Here is a 25,835-nt window from a genome sequence, read left to right on the forward strand (position 1 = left end):
TTTTAATTTGCAACCTGATGGAGGTCAGTATAGATGGACTAATAGAGAAAGTCCGACACACTGCTAGAAGGCCAAATATTTTTTCAGAGCTAGATGCAGAAAAAAATTATATTCAGTTTGCAACCTGATGGAGGTCTGTATAGATGGATTAATAGAACAAGACCCACACACAGCTAGAAGCCCAATATTTTTTCAGAGGTAGATGCAGAAAAAAATATATTCAGTTTGCAACCTGATGGACGTCAGTATAGATGGACTAATACAACAAGTCCCACACACAGCTAGAAGCCCAATATTTTTTCAGAGGTAGATGCAGAAAAAAATATATTCAGTTTGCAACCTGATGGAGGTCAGTATAGATGGACTAATACAACAAGTCCCACACACAGCTAGAAGCCCAATATTTTTTCAGAGGTAGATGCAGAAAAAAATATATTCAGTTTGCAACCTGATGGAGGTCAGTATAGATGGACTAATATAACAAGTCCCACACACAGCTAGAAGCCCAAATATTTTTTCAGAGGTAGATGCAGAAAAAAATATATTCAGTTTGCAACCTGATGGAGGTCAGTATAGATGGACTAATACAACAAGTCCCACACACAGCTAGAAGCCCAATATTTTTTCAGAGGTAGATGCAGAAAAAAATATATTCAGTTTGCAACCTGATGGAGGTCAGTATAGATGGATTAATAGAACAAGTCCCACACACAGCTAGAAGCCCAAATATTTTTTCAGAGGTACTGTAGATGCAGATAAAAATTATTTTTAATTTGCAACCTGATGGAGGTCAGTATAGATGGACTAATAGAGAAAGTCCGACACACTGCTAGAAGGCCAAATATTTTTTCAGAGCTAGATGCAGAAAAAAATTATATTCAGTTTGCAACCTGATGGAGGTCAGTATAGATGGACTAATAGAATGATGTTATGCCCAAAAGATTTTACTTCACTAGGTGCAGTAAAAAAATTGGTATTCTATACACAGGTGGTATATCTTGCAACACAGATAGGCTACTCCACTGACTAACACACTCTGCAATAGGCCAAAAAGGATTAGCTTTGCTAGATTCAGCCAAATGCTGTGAAAAAAACTTGCACAGCACTGGCACAGACCTGCCTGGCAAAAACTGATAGGAACTGATGTAACCTAGTCCTGAAAAGGACTCCAATTACAATTAGTCTTTACTCCCACAATCTATCTATTTAAGAGCACAGACCTCCCTGATAAAAGTCGTAGGAAATGCTGTAACCTAGTCCTTAAAAGGACTGAAATCACAACTATTCCCTACTCCCAAGCTATCTGTATATTTGTGCGAAAATTGGCTTGAAATTAACAAGGTATAGCGCACACAGCAACAGCGGTGCCGTCTAACACGCAGCTGCAGCAGTGAGAAAATGGTGGCGACGGGGAAAATGGCTTGGTCTTATAGGGCAAGGACATGTGACATACACTGCCAATGACACATGCCCTTGCTTGTGTGAAAAAAAGCACTTCGCTCCGTGTGTGCGCTGCTGATAGGCTGACAGATTGCACCTCCCCACTGCAAATGCGGGAAAGAGAAAAAAAAATGGAGATCTTCATTGTTCCTGCAGAGATCCATCCCCTGCCCCTCCCCCCACCCCGCTGTACACTCAAACTGCGTATTAACATTAATTTTCATCATTACTGAGAAAAAATCCAGTTATGATTTTGGTGCACGAACAGTTATCGAACATAACCTCGAACAGCCGAATTTTTCTCAAATTGTTCGTGTTCGCCGAACGGCTCGAACACCGCCCAAAACAGCTCGAATTTGAGATTGGCGAACAGTTCGAGTAGAACAACGCTCATCTCTAATAAGTAACAAAGGTGTAATAGAACTCAAGATTTTACCAACCAGAAGTCTGCTGACATTTCTCAGAGTCTGATCCATCTCTTTCTTTATTCTCATTCTTTAGGCCTGTGATACAAAAAAATCCAAAAACAAATGTTGTCATAATTTGATTATATGTAAAGGGTTCTGTTCACATTAGGATTATTGCTTACATGCTTAACAGATACTTGACAGTTTTTAAATTTTTTTGCCACAAATCCCTACAGATCCCATAGACTTATTACAAGGGTTCATCAGGTTTCCATGAGGTTTCTTGATAGCATAATTTGTGCTGTAGACTAGGATAAGCCTGATGTCGGATACATGGACCACCACACTCCCTCAAAAAGAAAAATTGTCACTGTAAACCGAGCCTTATAGCTTTGTACTATTCCCATCTCCATTCTTCTAGCTAGATTTAATAAGATCTTAGTTTATCAGCATGTTCTATGCAAACTGTACTTCTACTGTACTTGTAGCTGCAGAACCGGGGGAGAACATTTCTAAAGATACTATACTTCTCTTTTCTAGCTTTTTATAATCATTTTTTTCAATATTTTAAATAAAAAAGTTGTAAAATACAATTCAGTAAAATGAGCCCTCACATTGGTAATACATATTATTTAAAAGTAAGAAGGAAAATTGAAATGGAAATTCAAGCAAAAGTGATACACTTAGGCCCATTTTTTTTGGTCTAGTTTTGTATGTTGCGCCTTTTTTGGTTATACCCCATTCATTATTCTATTTGCGCCTTTTTGAAAATCTATTTTATATGTGCTCGCCTGTTTTCTTTGTTTTCTGCTTTGTGGACTGAGTTTAGCATTTCTAAATGTTTTCACCTGAATCATCAGTTATGACTTTTTAAAATGTTGCATTATTTGATGCAACTCCATTCCAATTACCCCCTTGGATCAGTTTTGATTACTATTTTGATGCAATTGATTACAGTATTTTGGTAGAATTTTTTAGCTATTTTGCGAAACATGTGACTTTTGGTGCCAAAGAGTTACAAAAACAGTTAAATATAGAAAAAAAATACCTTATTTGAATTTGTGCTAAAATCCTGAGTTATGTGCACCATCTTAAAGAATTTGTTGCCAAAAACAGCAACTAATACCACATGACAAAAAAGAAAAGTGACTTAAAAAACTCCGCAAATGATGGCCTTAGATTTACAGAGAACGGACTAAAATCCAATGTCATTTTTTGCGCCTACAAGGAATAAAGTCATATATTGCCTTCCTTGGGACATGCGCTAACTATATACCACTTTTATAGGAGTTATTTTAGCTGCTGTGTATTCATTCCAACACCGAACTATTGGTGTTCAAAAATTATGAAATTGTGAAATCAACCTTTACCACAATCTAAACTAAATAATGAATCTGTATACTTTAGAAATGTCATATATTTACAAATATAAAACTACTATTGTACCTTTCAGTTTTGAAGTGGTCTCTGTGTTTGTCACCCATTTTTCTTGGTGCTTGGCTTGACACTGTACATCATTTGTTCCTAAGTTAGCCACAAGCGCAGCGCTGTATTTTCCCTGTGGTGACAGCTTTGTTGGGACCTTGTCAGCACTACAGCTGCTCTTTGTAGAATTCATATAGATTTCAAGATACTTTGGGTAGAAATCTTTTGCCAAACAAGCCACAATGGGGGTTTCCTTTTGAGACTTCAACACAAGCACTGAGGGTGAAGTGATTCTGTTGTCACCTGGTTGGAAGAGAAAAGTACCTTAAGATTTAGTAAAGACTGTTTAATGTAAAATTCGCAAGTCTGTATTTTTACACATCCACAATAAACGGACTGATTTTCATTGGTGTGCTGGATTTTCATTCATTTTTGATTAGTTTGTCCATTTTTACTATCTGTGTGCTATCTGTATTTATTGTATGCTCCAACATGAGGGGACATGTATAGACAAAAAAGACGTTACAGAATAACACATAAATCAACATATGCCAAAAGGAGTGAGGGGCATGCTTACAATCTATAAGGATTTACACGTGGTAGATTAGTTGCATACATTTCTGCAACTGTCCTATTCATCTGAATGGAACTAACAGAAATCCATGAATTTGCCATCAAAATAACCACATTCTTATAAATATCCGCCGTGTTTGAATATATCCCTAGTTTTATTTGAAGAATATCACAGCAAAGCACATCGTATTAAAATAAGCAACTGTCCAAGGGTTAACTGTTGGCAAATATTAGCCTTAGCTTGGCCAGTCTCTATAAAGGACAGGGTACTACCCACACCAGGACTATATTTGCCTCTATTACTTACCTTCTGAATTGTGATTGAGACTAGTGATGTTATATTGCACTGGTATCACATATGATAGAAAAATGCATGATTTATTATTAGTAAACATATAGAAATATCTGTGTGACCCTTCCAAAAGTTTACATGATATTCTGCTACCATCCCCTTTAGATATGTTCATTTATTTAAAATTAAGGGTGCTTTCACATTGCATTTAGTTACACGCTCAGTGGCCCTGTTGGGTATACGTCCGAACCCCCGACAAAACGGGATTCAGGAAGTCTACTATGTCTGACTGTCTGCCTCCAGTAGACGCATATGTCCAAAAATGATGCACGGCAGAGTGTCCGTTCGCTCTGCCAGCTCCATTATAGTCTATGGTCCCGTTTGGGTATACGCCAAAATACTGTTTTGCGGGGGATATCGGGCGTGGAACTAAACGCAATGTGAAAGCACCCTAATGTTTAATGCAGCAGAATTCCTGTCTTGGTTCTTGTTCTTCTGTGTTTTTTTTATTTATGCAAATTGATTAGAATATATATATATATATATATATATATATATATATATATATATATATATATATACATACAGGTGCATCTCGATAAATTAGAATATCATCAAAAAGTTAATTTATTTCAGTTCTTCAATACAAAAAGTGAAACTCATATATTATATAGAGTCATTACAAACAGAGTGATATATTTCACATGTTTATTTCTGTTAATGTTGATTATGGCTTACAGCCAATGAAAACACAAAATTCATTAACTCAGTAAATTAAAATAATTAACAAAAAACACCTGCAAAGGCTTCCTAAGCATTTAATAAGGTCCGTTAGTCTGTTTCTGTAGGCTCCACAATCATGGGGAAAACTGCTGACTTGACTGTTGTCCAGAAGGCAGTCATTGACATGCTCCACAAGGTCCCAGAGTTCCAATTTTCATTTGGAAATCAAGGTCCCAGAGTCTGGAAGAAGAGTGGAGAGGTACACAATCCAAGCTGCTTGAGGTCTAGTGTGAAGTTTCCACAATCAGTGATGATTTGGGGAGCCATGTCATCTGCTGGTGTAGTAGGTCCACTGTGTTTTATCAAGACCAAAGTCAGCGGAGCCGTCTGCCAGGAAATTTTAGAGCACTTCATGCTTCCCTCTGCTGACAAGCTTTTTGGAGATGGAAATTTCATTCTCCAGCAGGACTTGGCACCTGTCCACACTGTCAAAAGTACCAATACCTGGTTTAAAAACAACAGTATCACTGTGCTTGATTGGCCAGCAAACTCGCCTGACCTTAATGCCATAGAGAGTCTATAGGGTATTGTCAAGAGGAAGATGAGACACCAGACCTAACAATGCAGACAAGCTCAAGGCGGCTATCAAAGCAACCTGGGCTTCCATTGTACCTCAGCAGTGCCTCAGGCTGATCGCCTCCATGCCACACCTCATTGATGCAGTAATCGATGCAAAAGGAGCCCGACCAAGTATTGAGCGCATTTACTGAACATACTTTTCAGTAGGCCAACATTTCAGATTTTAAAAACATTTTTCAAGCTGGTGTTATAAAGTATTCTAATTTACTGAGATAATGACTTTGGTGTTTTCATTGGCTGTAAGCCATAATCATCAACATTAACAGAAATAAACACTTGAAATAGATCACTCTGTTTGTAAAGACTCTAGTCTGTATAATATGAGTTTTACTTTTTGTATTGAAGAGCTGAAATAAATTGACTTGCTGATGATATTCTAATTTAGTGAGAAGCTGCAGTAATATAAGGAGAAAACAGCAATATCACCACACCCTCCCAAATATTAGATACAGATCGCTATATGATTCTGTAATTATATATATTGATTCAGTAGAGCCCAAGTGGACTAGGTGTTCTGGCCCATTGGTTTTAAGATTCGAATGTATGTCTTTACATTGGTATTAATATATAAAGTGCTCACCTGGTTCCACTATCAGTCTCGTACCTTGTTGAAATGCTAAAGATCTCCCACCAATATGCACAGTGAATCACTGCTTTGTAAAATATTGATCTTGTAAAAACTCAAAAAACTTGAAATAAAATTTAATAATTATTTGTCAGAAAAGAAGACATCTGTTAATATTTGGTAAAATGTATTAACAACGAAAAGTGATAATGAAGGCAAACAACTAATTTTGTAATCAGTGGTAAATACATGTAGAGAAGGCTAGACAAATTAAGAACTGTTATTTATGGTCTATTTCTTACAAAAGGTTATGTTCACACTAGGCAGATATGCCGCAGATTTTCCACCTGGATTTTCAAATTTCAAAGTAAATGAGATTTTACAAATGGCTCCTTTCACAGTTATACTTATTTATATTACTTAATTATATAGTACCATTATTTCCACAGCATTTTACAGACATTATCATCCCTGTCCCTGTGGGGCTCACTATCTAAATTCCTTATCATTATGTCTTTGGAGTTTGGAAGGAAACCGAAGGAAACCCACGCAAACATGGGAAGAACATACTCCTTGTAGATATTGTCCTTGGTGGGATTTGAACCCAGGACTCCAGCATGCTTTACTTACATTTGCTTCAGAGCTGCACTCATTGCTGGTTCAATGTCTACAGATCTTGTTCGGGAACTCTGCATTCTGGGAAGTATCATTCCTCCTCTAGCTATGGTGTAATAATCTAGAGAAGTCAAATTTAAATCTTCCATTTCTTTATAGGATACTAGGTAAAAAGTTAAAGGAGTGCTTGTCAAGATGTTTTTGACTGTTTCTAATAGGCAAATTGTGAATACTGCTCTGGACTATAACGTTGCTTTGGAGAACCATTCAAAACGGATTCGGTATTGGTAAAACAAAGTTGTTATGTAGATTAAGCTATATTCAAATCAAAATGATGATTACATGGTTAAAATATAATGTTTTTATTGTACATTTTATAGACTCAATTTTCAGAATTTAAGTTTTATAAGATTTATGGTACATTATATATGGTGTCTTCATTAGATGGCATGGTCATTTAAATACATTTAATGCAGGTAGCAGAAAATAATAATGATATAGTATAAACAAAAGTGACACAATGTACGCATGTAATATAATTATCACTAAACCTAATCTTATGTTTAACTTATTGCCTGTGGGTATTTAAGCTTTTAGGTAAAAAGAAGTCTGTACCATAAAGGTAATGACACCTTAGTATGAGCTGTACGATTCCCCCCTAATATTATCCATTGCCGGTGGTATTTTTAAGATAACATGTCATCAACACCCCAGACTTTGGGGAAAGAGGTTGAAAAGAGCTTAGAATCCTTACTTTAAATCTTGTGCACAAAGCATGTCAGCTTCTCTGTTTCAAAAGGCAAATTGTAACAACTTTTGGATATTGAAGTAGTAGGTAGTTTTAGTTATTTCTGTTACAGTTGATCAAAAAAGCGTACTTACCTCGGATGCTTACCATTCATTACCCTTTGTCTTTTGTAAGCACTCATTGCTCAGTGTGAAATACAATAGTTCAGAAACTGGAAACTGTACAGCTGGGGAACTGGTGCAGTGAGACACATAACTAAGTATGTATATACCTTATTAACATGGCTACATTCATTTAAAAGGATTTTATTTTAGTACAATTATTTTTTTCAACATACCAGTCAGACATTGAGCAACAAAGCAAAGTTATAATTATTTACAATTATTTTAATAAATCAGAAAGTTTACTTATATGTCTGCTGGTAGATTGTATTATAGAAGATGGAAAATAAAAATTTGAAGATGATGAGCACCAAATATGAGTTTGGAGACCAAACAGTAATGGAGTATCGGGGATGAGAAAAAGTATGAGGATCAATGAAAAAAAATATTGGCTTTTAAAAGGAAACAAAGGCCAGGGAGCCCATAGGGCGGACAGGCCCCATAAAAATTTGGAGGGTGGGAGGGATTTCGGTAGGGTATGTGTAAGGAGTTTGATTGGTGGGGGCTTGTTTTGGGGGGAGGGTTGAAGGGGTGCTATTTAACCCCTTTCAAACCTTTGACGTATGAGTACGTCCAAGGTCGCCTTCCTCTGTTTGATGCGGGCTCTGGTGATGAGCCCACATCTTTTCTGGAACATGACAGCTGATCTGATCAGCTGTCATGTGCCCCTAACAGCCACGGGTGGAATCGCGGACCACCTGCGGCTGTTAACATGTTAAACACTGCTGTTAAACTCTGACAGCGGCATTTAACATGGCCGCGCCGGAAGCGCATCATAAGACCCGCCCATCGGCACACCCGTTGCATGATGTGGGCGCCCCAAGTTTGTGTGTAATGTTTAATAAAAGGCTGTTGTGGCCATTTTACCCAAGTCACAGGCAGTCGTGTGTTTATTTCAAGAATATTAGTTATAATGGTAAGAATTGATGGTTACATTTGAACGACCAATAATCCTTTTTTAAGTTGTCATACAAGCAATGCAGACAGCAGGAGAGAAAAGTGAAATCTGATAAATCAGATGGGGGGCAGTGAGGAGCAAAGGGGCAAGAGAGGTGAGCGGTAAGACGAGTATGAGATTTTTTCTAATTTTTTACATTACATTACGTGTACTATATTCTGGGGTGTGGAGAGACCCCTGAGAACAATAAGGCACTGTAATTTTGTGGGGGATAACTTCTCTCAGACTTGAATTTCCCAGGAAAATCCACGCGAACAGGCAAATTCCAATTTTGCCTGATCCTCTCAACTCTAATATTTTGCCTTTAGCATTTAGTCATCTATCCATGCTGTTCTGGTCTCCATGATCCTATCCCAATATGTAGTAGGTGTAATAATAATAATAATATTAGCAAATACCCTTTGGTAGTGCATTGAGCTGTAGGGTGGATTGCTGCTAAAAGGGAAAAAAAAAAAAATTAAATCTTCTTCCTTAGCGAATGTGAATGAGCTGAGTGTGACCGGAGTGTAAGTGCAAACGGACGTAAGTGTGTGACTTGTTTTTCAGTGACTTGGATTCAGGGAGTTTGGAAGGGAGGAATTTGGACTGAATTGCTGTCTGTATTTTATTAATTCTTTACATTTCTTTTTACTTAACATTTCTGTCTAGGGCAATCCCCATTAGGAAATGAGCTCCATTATTGACAATGCTATCCAGTGTACATCTTGCCACATGTATGCAATCCTTGAACAGCCGGTCGTGGATGCATACTGCTCTGCGAGATGTGTGCACATTGTGCGTTTGGAAGCCCAGGTACTGGATCTAAATGAGCAGCTGGCAACACTGAGATCCATTCACAATATGGAAAGGAGTCTGCTGCTCACTGAACAGCTGCTCACTGGGGTAGATGTGGGGGAGGATGGTAGTAGGGAGCTGCATGACAATGAGGCAGCTAGCTGGGTGACAGTTAGAAGGGGGGGTAGAGGGAAGAGTGCCAGGGAGGCCAGTCCTGATCTGGCACACCCCAATAAGTTTGCAAAGTTGGCAGATGAGAGGGGTGTCGGTACAGGGGTAGCACTGCTGCAGCAAGGCATGTCCTCTGAAAGCCGGAGGAGTGTCAGCTCCAGTAAGGGGGGGGAATAGGAGAGCAGGGCAGGCCAGGCAGGTGATGGTAGTGGGGGACTCAATCATTAGGGGAACAGATAGGGCAATCTGTCACAAAGACAGGGATGACGAACAGTGTGCTGCCTACCTTGCGCTCGAGTCCGGCACATCGCTGATCGGGTTGACAGATTACTGGGAGGGGCTGGTGAGGACCCAGCGGCCATGGTGCACACTGGCACAAAGGACAAAGTTAGAGGTAGGTGGAAGTTCCTTAAAGATGATTTCAGGGGATTTGGCTGCAAGCATAAAGCAAGGACCTCCAAGGTGGTATTCTCTGAAATACTACCTGTACCACGTGCCACACCAGAGAAGCAACGGGAGATTATGGAGATAAATACGTGGCTCAGGAACTGGTGTAGGAAGGAGGGGTTTGGGTTCCTGGAGAACTGGGCCGACTTCTCAGTTGGCTACAGATTTTATGCTAGGGATGGGCTGCACCTCAATGGGGAGGGTGCAGCTGTGCTGGGGGAGAAATGGCTAGAAGGTTGGAGGAGTGTTTAAATTAGGGATTTGGGGGGGAGGGTATTCATTTTATAGGTGGGGAAGATAGTGCAGATAGTGACCAGGTCACAAATAAATAAATTGGGGGTGGAGTTAGAAGAGTCAATATAGTAAGAAGGAATAGAGGTACAGAGAGATACATAAAATGCATGTACACTAATGCCAGAAGCCTCACCAACAAAATGGAGAAATTAGAATTAATTTTGTTGGAAAATAATTATGACATGGTGGGGATATCTGAGACATGGCTGGAGGAGAGCCATGACTGGGCAGTTAATTTACAGGGCTATAGTCTGTTCAGAAATGACCGTACAAACAATAAAATCATCCTTAAAACCCATCTTGCGTGAGAATATATGTGAATCTAATGAAAATGTAGAGTCCCTGTGGGTGGAGATAAGGGGAGGGGAAAAAAATAATAAATTACTGATAGGGGTTTGTTATAAGTCTCCAAAAATAATGGAAACAGTGGAGAATATCCTCATAAAGCAAATAGATGAAGCAGCGACTCAAGGAGAAGTCATTATTATGGGGGACTTCAACTACCCTGAAATACATTGGGGAACAAAAAGCTGTAGTTCAAGCAAAGGTAATAGGTTTTTGACAACTTTGAGAGACAATTACCTTTCACAACTGGTTCAGGACCCAACAAGAAGGGGGGCACTGCTAGACCTAATATTAACCAACAGGCCAGACCGCATATCAAATATATGAGTTGGGGGTCACTTGGGTAATAGTGATCACAAAATAATACGTTTTCATTTATCCTTTAATAAGATGTGTAGTATAGGGGTTACAAGGACACTAAACTTCAGGAAGGCAAATTTCCAATGGTTGAGAGATGATCTTAGTGCAATAAACAAGGACGATATCCTGAGACATAAGACTACACAAAGCAAATGGGAGACATTTATTAGCATCCTGAATAGGACCTGTGCTCAATATATACCCCATGGGAATAAACATGCAAGAAATAGGAGGAAACCACTATGGCTAAATAGAGCTGTAAGGGGCGCAATAAGTGACAAAAAGAAAGCATTTAGAGAACTAAAGCAAGTAGATAGTGATGAGGCATTATATAAATACAGAAAATTAAATAAATTCTGTATAAACCAAATCAAGGCAGCAAAGATTGAGACAGAGAGACTCATTGCCAGAGAAAGTAAAAATAATCTCAGAATATTCTTTAACTACATAAATAGTAAAAAACTAAAAAATGATAGTGTTCGCCCCCTTAAAAATAGTCTGGGTGAAATGGTGGATGAGGATGAGGAAAAAGAAAATATGCTGAATGATTTTTTTTCAACAGTATTTACACAACAAAATCGCATGACAGAAAACATGATTAGTGATGACAAAAATTCTCCATTAAATGTCACTTGCTTAACCCAGCAGGAAGTACGGCGGCGTCTAAAAATCACTAAAGTTGACAAATCCCCGGGCCCAGATGGGATATACCCACGAGTACTGCAGGTCATAGATAGACCATCATTTTTAATCTTTAAAGATTCCATAATAACTGCAAATGTGATGCCAATATTCAAAAAGAGTACAAAAACCAAACTTGGAAATTATAGGCCAGTAAGCTTAACCTCTACTGTGGGTAAAATCCTGGAGGGTTTCCTAAGAGATGCTATACTAGAGTATCTGAAGAAGAATAACCTCATGACCCTATATCAACATGGGTTTACGAGGGACCGTTCCTGTCAAACTAATTTGATTAGCTTTTATGAGGAGGCAAGTTCCGGACTGGACCAAGGAAATGCAGTGGATGTTGTGTATATGGACTTTTCAAAAGCTTTTGATACAGTTCCACACAAAAAGTTGATACATAAAATGAGAACAATGGGGATAGGGGAAAATATATGTATGTGGGTTAAGAACTGGCTCAGTAATAGGAAACAAAGAGTGGCTATTAATGGAACACACTCAGACTGGGTCTCAGTTAACAGTGGGGTTCCACAGGGGTCAGTATTGGGCTAGCTTCTTTTTAACATATTTATTAATGACCTTGTAGGGGGCATACAGAGTAGTATTTCAATATTTGCAGATGACACTAAACTCTGCAGGGTAATCAATACGAGGAGGACAATTTTATATTACAGGAGGATCTATGTAAACTAGAAGCTTGGGCTGATAAATGGCAAATGAGCTTTAATGGGGATAAATGTAAGGTAATGCACTTGGGTAGAGGAAATAAAATGTATAATTATGTGCTTAATTGTAAAACACTGGGTAAAACTGTCACTGAAAAAGACCTGGGTGTATTGGTGGACGACAAACTTAACTGGCTTTGGTGGCCAGTGTCAGGCAGCTGCTGCAAAGGCAAATAAATTAATGGGATGCATTAAAAGAGGCATAGATGCTCATGAGGAGAACATAATTTTACCTCTATACAAGTCACTAGAGCGACCACACTTAGAATAATGTGTACAGTTCTGGTCTCCGGTGTATAAGAAAGACATAGCTGAACTAGAGCGGGTGCAGTGGAGAGCGACCAAGGTTATTAGAGAACTTGGTGGTCTGCAATACCAAGACAGGTTATTACACTTGGGGTTATTTAGTTTGGAAAAACGAAGGGGTGATCTTATTACTATGTACAAGTATATGAGGGGACAGTACAAAGACCTTTCTACTGATCTTTTTACTCTGAGGCCTGAGACGGGGACAAGGGGGCATCTTCTACGTCTGGAGGAAAGAAGGTTTAATCATAATCACAGACGCGGATTCTTTACTGTAAGAGCAGTGAGACAATGGAACTCTCTGCCACATGATGTTGTAATGAGTGATTCACTACTAAAATTTAAGAAGGGCATGGATGCCTTTCTTGAAAAGTATAATATTACAGGTTATATATACTAGATTCCCTGATAGGGCGTTGATATTGTCGTATGGAGTCAGGAAGGAATTTTTTTTCCCAATGTGGAGCTTGGTGTTTGTCACATGTTTTTTTTACCTTCCTCTGGATCAACATGTTAGGCTATGGGTTGAACTAGATGGACTTAGTCTTCCTTCAACCTTAAAAACTATGTTACTGTGTTACTATGTAATTAGAAATGTAGTATAATTTTTCTGATTCGCTATGTCTCTTTGCTCATGTGCAAATGTGGCACCCCAGGGGTCTGGTTCCCACAGTAATGTAATGTTATGTCTGAGAGCAGGTGGGAGGTCCTTTGGTCAGGGATCCTGTGCATGCCACACCTCCTGCTCAGTCTTGGGAGGGGAAGAACTTCCCCTATATAAACCCGGGGCTGAAGCAGGGTTGGTCAGTCAAGGAGAGTAGAGACAAGAAACAGCAGCAGCAATACTACTACGAGTCAGGGGCTGGCAGCTGCAGAGCTCGCCCTGACTGAGAAGCTTTCTTACCGGACCCGGCGTCCGAGGCTGTGGGGACTAACTCTTACCCAGCAGCAGAAGCCGACCGGCAGGGGATTTCAGGTCCTCAGGCCCAGAAACCCGAAGGCACGGTCACACGCGTGGGACCAGCACCGCCATCGTGGAGCGGAAGCCATTAGAAGGCCCCGAGTCACCGGCCATACGGGTGAGCATCACACGGTACACTCAGGGACGTGGGCTACCTATATCCGCTTCTAGCAAGGTAGCCAGAAGAGTACAGTCAGTTTGGGAGGCCTACAACTCCGCCTGGCCAGGGGAGATCCCATCTGCTCAAGGACTGACCAGGCCCCGTTCATTAGCAAGTACTCCGGGAGGGTCTATCGTTGTTACCAGCAAAGACCCTGAATTACACCGCACCGTCTCTGAGTGGTTCCTGCTACCCTCATCATCCACATCTGCTGCCCTGAGGCCATACCCCTCCCGTTGGGGGTTATACCATCTACGCTGCACCATCCATCCACCGGCCTCAGCGGACTGTCCTGCAGCGGCAGCTCCATAGCTGCATTCAACGGGTGGCATAGTCGTGTAACATCTACCGCTGATACATCGCCGCTCAGTTTGACTCCCTGGGCACGGACCGGGTCACCGCCACGAGACTACAACCCTCAAGAGATCCGGCTCCGGGTAAGCTCCCGCGTGCGCAACGCAGCGCGACACAGGCCCAGGGGCGCGTCACAGGCATTGCAGGACCTTAGATATCCATGGTTACGACTACTGATATATTGACAATTAGTTAGCTAGTTGCTAGCGGTCGTAACCATGAATACCTAAGGTCCTGCAATGCCTACATATGAGGAAAGGCATAGCGAATCAGAAAAACTATCTTACATTTCTAATTGGAGGTATTTGCTAATATTATTATTATTATTACACCTACTAGATATTGGGATAAGATCTTGGAGATGGGATTATGGGAATATCCCTTTAACTTTTTCTATAATTCTATTTTTAAGTATATCACTGTGAAATGTCTGTGGTCAGCTGCCCATTTTGTTCACCTTTTTTACATTTGGCTATGTAATATGCAAATAAGCCCATCAAAACCACAAGCTAATGAATGATAACTAGTGTTGAGCGAGCATGCTCGACACTGCTCGGTACTCGCCCGAGCATCACGCTACTCGGGATGTTCGGCGAGCACTGAGCATTTCCGGGTTACTCGGGCGGGTGCTCGGGTCTCCACCCTGCTTGTTTGGCGCTCTTTACAGAGTCAATGAACATGCAGGGATTGCCAGCCAGTCACTGTAATGCCGCAACCATGTTGTTTGTTGGCATTACAGTGATTGGCTGGCCGCACAGCATCACCTCGAGTATTTAAAACCGGGCGCTGCCATCTTGGACACAGTTGCTCCAGATCAGACAGTGTAGGGACAGCGCTGCTGATTTGGGGAGAGATATATCCTGCAAAATAGTTAGTGTAGGGTCTGTAAAGGCTGCCAGATCAAACAAACAGTCCTTCTCCGGACTAATATCCATCCCAGATATCATGCAGGCAGGCTGGCAGGCTGTATAGGAGACGCAGTGGTTATACCAGCAAATGCTGCATTACAGTCCTGTGTGCTCCTGTTGCTGAAATTGCTGGACTTAGCTCCAAGTCCCGGGGGCCAGGAAAAATCCTTTTTTTTCATCTAAATCTTCTTTTTTTTTCCTTCTTCACACTGTACAAATACCCGTCTTATTAACCTTTTGGTGTCCCGCCCCCCCCCAAAAAAAAAAGTGTGTCTATGATTTTTCAGACGCAAAAATATCTGTTGAAAATAGTCTGGGGTAGGCCAGAGAAATAGAAGTGTGGTTTTGCAGTTCCATGGGCCATTTGTATCTAAAAAAAACAGTTTGAGTGTGTCGCTCACTGTTCAGCCGCAAATATATATATTTAAAAAAGTCTGGTATACACCAGTAAATTATAACTGTGGTTTTGCTGTTCCATGGTAAAAAATCTCTATTATCCTGTTTTGGGCATTTTTTGCCGTAAAAAAAAAATAATAGTGTCTCCCTGATTTTTCAGACACAAATATATCTGTTGAAAATAGTCTGGTGTAGGCTAGAGAGACAGAAGTGTGCTTTTGCTGTTCCACGGTAAAAAATCTCTATTATCCTGCTCTTGGCATTTTTTGCCGTAAAAAAAAAATAATAGTGTCTCCCTGATTTTTCAGACACAAATATATCTGTTGAAAATAGTCTGGTGTAGGCCAGAGAGACAGAAGGGTGCTTTTGCTGTTCCACTGTAAAAAATCTCTATTGTCCTGCTCTTGGCATTTTTTGCCGTAAAAAAAAAAATAATAGTGTCTCCCTGATTTTTCAGACACAAATATATCTGTTGAAAATAGTCTGGTGTAGGCCCGAGAAATTCAAGTGTGGTTTTGCAGTTCCACAGTTCAAACCTCTGTATTATCCACTTTTAGGCTATTTGTATCTAAAAAAAACAGTTCAGCCGCAAATATATATATATATATATATTTAAAAAAGTCTGGTATACACCAGTAAATTATAACTGTGGTTTTGCTGTTCCACGGTAAAAAATCTCTATTATCCTGATTTTGGCATTTTTTTGCCGTAAAAAATAAATAGTGTCTCCTGATTGTTCAGACACAAATATATCTGTTGAAAATAGTCTGGTGTAGGCCCGAGAAATACAAGTGTGGTTTTGCAGTTCCATGGGTCAAATGTCTGTATTATCCTGCTTTTCGCAATTTTTGGCCGTAAAAAATAAATAATAGTGTCTCCTGATTGTTCAGACACAAATATATCTGTTGAAAATAGTCGGGTGTAGGCCCGAGAAATACAAGTGTGGTTTTGCAGTTCCACGGTTCAAACCTCTGTATTATCCACTTTTGGGCCATTTGTATCTAAAAAAAACAGTTTGAGTGTGTCGCTCACTGTTCAGCCGCAAATATATATATTTAAAAAAGTCTGGTATACATACACCAGTAAATTTTAACTGTGGTTTTGCTGTTCCACGGTAAGAAATCTCTATTATTCAGCTTTTGGTATTTTTTCCGTAAAGAAAAACAGTAACATTTTCTCCCTGATTGTTCAGATTGTTTAAAAGAGTTGGGTGTAGGCCAGAAAAAAAGAACTGTGGTTTTCCTCTTCCACGGTTCTAATCTACTTTTTATTACCCTTTTTCCATTGATAGTGCGAGTGTAAGCTAGTTTACTTACTTTACAATGGGCAAGGCACGTGGCAAGGGACGTGGAAGTGGACGTTCTGGTGATGGTGCGTGCAGAGGATGGGGCCGTGGCCAAGGTGAAAATGTGCCACAACCAACAGCCACATCTTCTCGCTCCCACTTCCTGACCGAATTACTAGGGAAGCACAGAACAACACCAGTATTGCGAACTGATAAGTGTGAACAGGTTATTAAATGGATAGCAGATAATACTTCCAGTTACCTGGGCACCACCACCTCCGGCCTGTCTTCCACACGGTCGACTCTTAGTAGCCGTGAGTCTCGACCGCATACTCCTCCTCACCCTGATGCTCCTTCCTCCCACCATGCCGAGTGTCGTCAGACAGCTACTGATCCCACACTTGGACACTCTGAAGAGCTGTTCACTGGCCCATTTCCAGATTTGTGCCCCTCGCCTGCTCCGCTTGAAGTGGTGGAAGAGGAGATCCCATGTAGCGATGCCCAAATACTTGAACAGCCACGGCCACAGGAAGTCGACGCTGGCAATTTGTCACAAGAGGTGGACGATGACAAGACACAATTGCCAGGGAATGAGGAGGAGGATCGTTGTGCGCAAGTGGAAGAGGAGGAGGTGGTGGATGATCTAGTAACTGACCCAACGTGGCAGGAGGACATGCAGAGTGAGGCCAGCAGCACACAGGGGGAGGGAGGCCGAGTACCCCAACAGGCAGGAAGAAGCAGTGTGGTGGCCGCAGACAGAAAGCGGGCAACCATTCCCCATAACACAAACACGAGGGACGATGCCAGTGCAACTGGTAGGTCTTGCAGAGTCTGGAATTTTTTTAAAGACTCTGCTTATAACTCCAAAAAGGCCATTTGTACCACCTGCCATGCCAGCATCAGCAGGGGTGACAAAACTACCAGCCTGACCACCACCAGCAAGATTAGGCAAATGGCAGCAAAGCACCCGACTTTGTGGGGCGAACCCCAGGGTCCACGACCAGTGTCAGCGGGTGTCACCACTGCTTCTTCCACTGTTGTGTGTGCAATAGAACCCCCTGTTGTGTGTGCAAGGCAATCCCCTGTCCATACTGCATGCAGAGATGCCCCCTCCTCTCAGTATTCACTTGTTATGGCAGTTTCTCAAGAAATAGCATCAACGTCCACGTCCACGTCCCACCACAGCGTTCAATTGTCCATATCCCAGACCTTTGAACGAAAGCGGAAATTCGCAGCTAATGCCCCACAGGCCACAGTCCTAAATTCGCACATTTCACGACTGCTTGCGTTGGAAATGCTGCCTTTTAGGCTGGTGGAGACGGAATCTTTCCGCAACCTTATGGCGGTGGCCGTCCCTCTGTACTCGGTCCCCAGTCGACACTATTTTTCCCGGTGTGCCATCCCCGCACTACACAAGCACGTGTCCCAAAACATCTGCCATGCCCTCAACAACGCAGTTACTGGGAGAGTCCACCTGACAACGGGCACATGCACAAGTGCTTGTGGCCAGGGACGGTACATCTCCCTAATGGCACACTGGGTAAACATAGTGGAAGCTGGGACCCAGTCGGACGTTGGGACAGAACACATCCTCCCCACACCGAGGATTGCGTGCCCTATGTCAGTCAGAGTTGCCCCCACAGTGTACAGCTCCTGCGCATCATCCTCCTCCTCCTCCTCATGTTCAGCCTCCATCTCAGATATCACCACATCAGTTACAAGCTGAAAGCACTGCAGTACTGCCTCCGCCAAGCGGCAACAGGCTGTGCTGAAACTCATTAGCTTAGGTGAGAAACCTCACACTGCTTGTGAGTTGTGGGCAGCTGTGAAAAAGCAGATCTGTGGCTGAGACCGCTGAACCTACATCCAGGCATGGTCGTGTGTGACAATGGCCGTAACCTGGTGGCGGCTCTGAGGCGAAGCAAGATCACACACGTACTATACCTGGCTCATGTGCTTAACCTCATGGTTCAGCGGTTTCTTAAATCGTACCCTGAGTTGCCAGATCTGCTCGTCAAACTACGATGCCTGTCAGCTCATTTTCGCAAGTCGGCTACAGCTTCCGCCACCCTTGCTGTGTTGCAGCAGCTTTTGCAGCTTCCGTCACACCGACTGGTGTGTGATGTCCCCACAAGTTGGAACTCTACCCTCCACATGTTGCAAAGGATTTGTGAGCAGAAGAGAGTAGTTGTGGAGTACCAGCTGCAACAAGGCCGTCGATATTCAGGTCAGACTCCACACATAAGACCTCAGGAGTGGACCTGGATGTCTGACATCTGTACCATCTTGACAAACTTTGAGGAGTCCACCCAGATGGTGAGTGGCGATGACGCCATCATTAGCGTCAGCATTCCACTTGTCTGTCTTTTGCAACGCGCTCTGCAGAGAATTAAAGTGGAGGCATTGCAGCAAGACTATGATGAGATGGATCAAGAAGCCGTAGCGGTCGATTACACACAGCCCAGCCTCATCTCATCCCAACGTGCATTGGTGGACAATGATGGAAAGGAGGAGGAGGAGGAGGAAGAACAGGAGCTTGTATCATGCGCTGTAGACGGTAGTACCTGTACAACTGTCATACCGTCGGTTCAGCGTGGGTGACCTGAGGACAGGGGGGAGGAGGAGGAGGAGAGCATGGTCAGTCATCATCTTGGTGAGGACATGGAAGTCTTGCCCGTAACCAGTCTGGCACGCATGGCTGACTTTATGTTACGCTGCCTTAACCGTGACCCTCGCGTTGTCAAAATGTTGGGTGACAGTCATTACTGGTTGGTGACACTTTTAGACCCCCGCTACAAGGAGAACTTTCACTCTCTTATTCCTGAGGTGGAGAGGTCTACAAAAATGGGGCAGTACCAGAAGGCCCTTGCTGCAGAACTGTTAAAAAAGTTCCCATCTGAACACACTAGCGGCAGAGGTCACAGTTCGTTGACCAACCAAGGCGTACAAGCGAGAGAGATGCAACTCCAATCTAGCAGAGGCAGGGGAACACTGTCAACATTCTGGGACAGTTTTCTGAGACCCGCCCAGCTAACAGGCCCTGAGGTGCGGGGTACTCTCACAAGGAGTGGAAAATTTCAAAAGATGGTGAGGGAGTACCTTGCCGACCGTACCAGCATCCTCCGTGATTCCTCTGTGTATTTTAATTATTGGGTATCCAAGCTGGATCTTTGGAATGAACTCGCTCTGTACGCCTTGGAGGTCCTGGCCTGCCCTGCCGCTAGCGTGTTATCGGAGCGTGTTTTTAGTGCCGCTGGGGGAATTATATCTGATAAGCGCACTCACCTGTCAACTGACAATGCTGACAAGCTGACCCTTATCAAAATGAACAAGGGCTGGATTGGGCCAGACTTCTCATCACCACCAAATGAAAGTAGAGTAACATAAAGTCAAATCCACTGTGTTTTTCGGGAGGTGTATTTACATGCACCGCTTCACACCAACACATGGGTATAGGCTTCCTCATTTCGGCTGTTTTATGCTCTTCTCCTTATCCTCAGCTTCCACCACCACTATACCACCAGGGTGACCGTGGTCCGTGTTGCCATTATTGAAAGTTCCTCCATCCTAATTTTTGTCAGCTTTTGCTTGGAAGGCATAAGCAAATACTATGGGAAACCCACTCCCCAATCATGGGAATAATATTTTTAAGATGCTGTACTGTATGGCTCTTGTAAGGAGCATTGCAAGTTCCTCCGTCCTAATTTTTGGCAGCTTTTGCTTGGAAGGCATAAGCAAATACTATGGGAAACCCACTCCCCAATCATGGGAATAATATTTTTAAGATGCTGTACTGTATGGCTCTTGTAAGGAGCATTGCAAGTTCCTCCGTCCTAATTTTTGGCAGCTTTTGCTTGGAAGGCATAAGCAAATACTATGGGAAACCCACTCCCCAATCATGGGAATAATATTTTTAAGATGCTGTGCTGTATGGCTCTTGTAAGGAGCATTGCAAGTTCCTCCGTCCTAATTTTTGCCAGCTTTTGCTTGGAAGGCATAAGCAAATACTATGGGAAACCCACTCCCCAATCATGGGAATAATATTTTTAAGATGCTGTACTGTATGGCTCTTGTAAGGGGCATTAAAACTGTCTTGTTAAGCTACTGCGACCTCCATCATTTTTCCGAGGGGCATTAAAAGCGTCTTGTTAAGCTACTGGGGCCTCCATGTCTCTTCAGAGGGGCATAAAAAGCATCTTGTTAAACCACTCTGAACTCCACAGCTCTTCCAAGGGGCATTGAAATGTTGCTTTTAATTAACTCTAACCTCCACGACTCTTCGAACGGGCATTGCATTTCCTCCTAATTTTTGGCAGCTTTTGCTTGGAAGGCATAAGCAAAGACTATGGGAGACACACTCCCCAATAATGGGAATAATGTTTGTAATATGCTATACTGTATGGCTTTTGAAAGGGGCATTAAAACTGTCTTGTTAAGCTACTGCGACCTCCATCACTTTTCCGAGGGGCATTAAAAGCGTCTTGTTAAGCTACTGGGACCTCCACGTCTCTTCTGAGGGGCATTAAAAGCGTCTTGTTAAGCTACTGGGACTTCCACCACTTTTCCGAGGGGCATTAAAAGCGTCTTGTTAAGCTACTGGGACCTCCACGTTTCTTCTGAGAGGCATTAAAAAATGTCTTGTAAAGCTACTGGGACCTCCACCACTTTTCCGAGGGGCATTAAAAGCGTCTTGTTAAGCTACTGGTACCTCCACGTCTCTTCTGAGGGGCATTAAAGGCGTCTTGTTAAGCTACTGGGACCTCCACCACTTTTCCGAGGGGCATTAAAACCATCTTGTTAAGCTACTGGGACCTCCACGTCTCTTCTGAGGGGCATTAAAAGCGTCTTGTTAAAGCACTCTGAACTCCACAGCTCTTCCAAGGGGCATTGAAATGTTGTTTTTAATTAACTCTAACCTCCACGACTCTTCGAACGGGCATTGCATTTCCTCCTAATTTTTGGCAGCTTTTGCTTGGAAGGCATAAGCAAAGACTATGAGAGACCCACTTCCCAATAATGGGAATAATGTTTGTAATATGCTGTACTGCATGGCTCTTGTAAGGGGCATTGCAAGTTCCTCCGTCCTAATTTTTGGCAGCTTTTGCTTGCAAGGCATAAGCAAAGACTATGGGAGACACACTCCCCAATAATGGGAATAATGTTTGTAATATGCTGTACTGTATGGCTCTTGTAAGGGGCATTAAAACCGTCTTGTTAAGCTACTGCGACCTACATCACTTTTCTGAGGGGCATTGAAACCATCTTGTTAAGCTACTGTGACCTCCACGTCTTTTCCGAGGGGCATTAAAACCATCTTGTTAAGCTACTGTGACCTCCACGTCTCTTCAAAGGGGCATTAAAAGCGTCTTCTTAAGCCACTCTGACCTCCACAGCTCTTCCAAGGGGCATTGAAATGTTGTTTCTAATTACCTCTAACCTCCACGACTCTTCCAACGGGCATTGCATTTCCTCCTAATTTTAGTCAGCTTTTGCTTTTCAATGAAAAGGCGAAAACTAAGGGAGTCCCACTCCCCAATAATGGGTAGAAGCTTTTTAGTACGCTGTAATCCACGTCTGTTACAATGGGCATTGCAGTTCCTCATAATTTTTGGAAAGCCTTCCATACACTGAATAGGCCAACAGAGTACAGGAGACCCAGTTGCTATAAATGGAAAAAACACCTCCATGTCACTTCCAAGGGGCATTGGAGTGCCTCAAAATTTTTGGTAGGCATTGCACTCACTGTATGCCTTATAACTGTGTAGCCGAACCGCTCATTTTGTTATAGAAACATATCCTACAAGACATATGTGGTTGACTGGCCTGATACTGATGTGAATGGTCCCTGTTCCTCCTGCTCTTTCTCCTTTGCCACTACCTCATCCATCATTTATCACCTGAAGCTTTGTTTTAATGGGAGTCATAGTGTAACATACCTGGCGGCGTCCTTGCATAATGGTCCATCTCCCACTGTGCAAGAGCGCGCACTTGATCTCCAGTCCAGTCTGCTAGCCTGGCTTCCCTCCATGCTGTCTGCTTGCCTCTGTTTCTGCTGCTTAATGGTGGCGCCCGATCACTTCCTGCTTCTTGTAGCTGCTGCAGGCACACCCCTTGTGCGTCCTCAGCCTATTGCTGTCTTTCACCTGGTATTTAACCCAGCTCCTTCCTGGAATCCTGGCCTGAGCATTGTGTTCTGTCAGTTGGCTTCTAGTCACTGATGTGCCAGGTCCTGTCTATGTTTCCTGCCTTGCGGTATCAGTTCCTGTGTCTGAACTGTGTCCTGTCTGAACTATCTTCTAGCCTGTTGTCTTCTGCCTATCCTGGAGGCTGTATTTCCAGGCCAGTGTGAACACGCTCCTAGCCTGTTCGTTCCGCCTTCTAGGGGCTGCATACCTAGAACCGCTCCTTTATCTTGCTGCTGTGTCTGCTCTTGTCTGAATACTCTCCTAGCCTGTTACCTGTTTTTCTCTGTCCGTACCTTCCCTTTTCCTGCAGAATCTGATCCCGTACCTAACTCCTACTCGTTGTCCCTGTACTCCCGTTTGTGAGTTTAGAGTCCACTCGCTACTTCATTGCAAGTATCTTGTGTGTACCTGGTTCTGCCTCTCCCTTCCAGTCTGTTCCATGCGAACAGAGCCCTGTCCCCTCTGCTCTGCCTTGCTCACCGCTCCGGCGGTTCTTGCCTGCTCTGCCTTGCTCACCGCACCTGCGGTTTACGCTCTGCTCTGCCTTGCTCACCGCTTCTGCGGTTTCCACTCTGCTCTGCCTTGCTCACCGCTCTGGCGGTTCTTGCCTGCTCTGCCTTGCTCACCGCTCCTGCGGTTTCCGCTTTGCTCTGTCTTGCTCACCACTCCTGCGGTTTCCGCTCTGCTCTGCCTTGCTCACCGCTCCTGCGGTTTCCGCTCTGCTCTGCCTTGCTCACCGCTCCTGCGGTTTCCGCTCTGCTCTGCCTTGTTCACCGCTTCTGCGGTTTCCGCTCTGCTCTGCCTTGCTCACCGCTCCTGCAGTTTCCGCTCTGCTCTGAACCTTTGCTCGCCGCTCCGGCAGTCTCGCTCTGCTCTGACCCTTTGCTCGCTGCTCCGGCAGTCTCGCTCTGCTCTGACCCTTTTCTCGCTGCTCCGGCAGTCTTGCTCTGCTCTGACCCTTTGCTCGCTGCTCCGGCAGTGTCGCTCTGCTCTGACCCTTTGCTCGCTGCTCCGGCAGTCTCGCTCTGCTCTGACCCTTTGCTCGCTGCTCCTGCAGTCTTGCTCTGCTCTGACCCTTTGCTTGCTGCTCCGGCAGTCTCGCTCTGCTCTGACCCTTTGCTTGCTGCTCCGGCAGTCTCGCTCTGCTCTGACCCTTTGCTCGCTGATCCGGCAGTCTCGCTCTGCTCTGACCCTTTGCTCGCTGCTCCGGCAGTCTCGCTCTGCTCTGACCCTTTGCTCGCTGCTCCGGCAGTCTCGTCCTGCTCCTCTCGCTCACCGCTCCAGGCGGCCTTGTCCTGCTCTTCTCTCGCTCACCGCTCCAGGCGGTCTCGTCTTGTTCTGCTCTTGCTCGCCGCTCTGGGCGGCCTCACTCAGCTGTGTTTGTCCACTGCATCTGCGGTTCGGTTCCTGAGTCCCAGTCTGTACTGGGTCCTATCCACTCGGTGCTCCAACCTGTCATACCTGCCAGTACCTCCCTGCCTGCATACCAGTCATGCTTGCCAGCATCCGCCAGTCTGCATACCAGCCATGTCTGCCTATACCCAGCAGTCTGTGTGCCAGCCTAACCTGCCTGTTCCTGTATTACCCTATGTGGGTCCACAGCCGTGTCCGGGGTCTGTCCTGGAGTAGCACCTGGTCCCTCTGCTCGGTTCCTCCTTGATGCACTGGCGTCGTATGCCGTCGTGCGACCCTGGTCGGATCGGGTGGATACTTAGCTACGCCCCTCCAGGCATTCACTCTCCGGCACGGTACAGTGGAATCACTACATATACACGCACACGCCACTGAGCCCGGGCGTGTGCATTACACATAGAACTGAGATAGTAGCAGGAAAACATCCAGCAATCCTCGGAGGAGGTAGGAAATGCGTCAAAACGCTGACCACCTCAGGCCTAGCCGCTACTACATACATGCGCTTGCATTCCAAGAAAACAAAGCAGATGCTAACTTCTATCATCATCATCATCATGTTCCTCACCTTGGCACTCTCAACTCCCCTGATGGAGAAGCCAGGGCCCACCGGATGAGTCTTGTTCTCTGGTGGGCTCGTCCAATGCTGCCCTAAAGCAGGCCGGGCTAAGAAAAGTCCGAGTGTGGACACCCGGCTGCCAGGCAGCTGGGGACTGAGCATGGATTCCAGGCCGCCAACACAGCCATGACGTGGTGGCCAGATTCCGCCTCCACATGCCTAAAAGGCCCAATTTCAAGTGTAAGCAAGCAAGTAGTATGGTATTGCAGCCTGGGGGTGGGTGGGTGGCAGGCTGCACACTTATGCTTGCATTCCAAGAAAACAAAGCAGATGCTAATTGTATCATCATCATCACGCTCCTCACCTTGGCACTCTCAACTCCCCTGATGGAGAAGCCAGGGCCCACCGGAGGAGTCTGGTTCTCTGGTGGGCTCGTTCAATGCTGCCCTAAAGCAGGCCTGGCTAAGAAAAGTGTGTGGGGGGATGTTCCAAGGAGAAATAGGGGCGGCTGGGGACTGTGTGTGGACCCCCGGCCGCGGGGCGGCTGGGGACCGAGTATGGACTCCCGGCTGCCCCCTGTCGGCTGGGGACCGAGTGTGGACACCCGGCCGCCGGGCGGCTGGGGACTGAGTATGGATTCCAGGCCGCCAACGCAGCCATGACGTGGTGGCCAGATTCCGCCTCCACATGCGTAAAATGTCCAATTTCAAGTGCAAGCAAGCAGTATGGTATTGCAGCCTGGGGGTGGGTGGGTGGCAGGCTGCATACTTGCGCTTGCATTGCAAGGAATGGGGGAGGTACAATTGAACAGTGCCCTGGGACAAGAACTTGCACGGGGATAGTTGCAAGTCTGCATCTTCTGATGCGGCAAGGATGACTTCTGATGGGCACACTTTTAGGCAGTGACCTGGGTGTCAGAGATGCTTCCAGGGGTCTTCCCCATGCTGTTCCCATGTCTTTTCAGC

The 25,835-nt window shown here is 44.1% G+C and overlaps 1 protein-coding gene across 1 annotated transcript in view; it reads right to left on the reverse strand.

The window, feature by feature from the left end:
• LOC141251102 (T cell receptor alpha chain MC.7.G5-like) overlaps positions 1–25,835 on the reverse strand; it is a 51,830-nt gene that overhangs the window by 15,571 nt on the left and 10,424 nt on the right. The window contains exons 2-4 of the mRNA XM_073670332.1: positions 6,080–6,137; positions 3,294–3,575; positions 1,881–1,943 (exon numbers count right to left, since the gene is read on the reverse strand). Of these exons, the coding sequence (XP_073526433.1) occupies positions 1,881–1,943; positions 3,294–3,575; positions 6,080–6,137 (403 nt within the window). The remainder of the gene's footprint in view (positions 1–1,880; positions 1,944–3,293; positions 3,576–6,079; positions 6,138–25,835) is intronic.

The sequence above is a fragment of the Phyllobates terribilis genome, unplaced genomic scaffold (assembly GCF_046119375.1).
Source record: "Phyllobates terribilis strain yellow unplaced genomic scaffold, ASM4611937v1 Scaffold_1__5_contigs__length_1240528914, whole genome shotgun sequence".
In the NCBI taxonomy this organism is placed as follows: Eukaryota; Metazoa; Chordata; class Amphibia; order Anura; family Dendrobatidae; genus Phyllobates; species Phyllobates terribilis.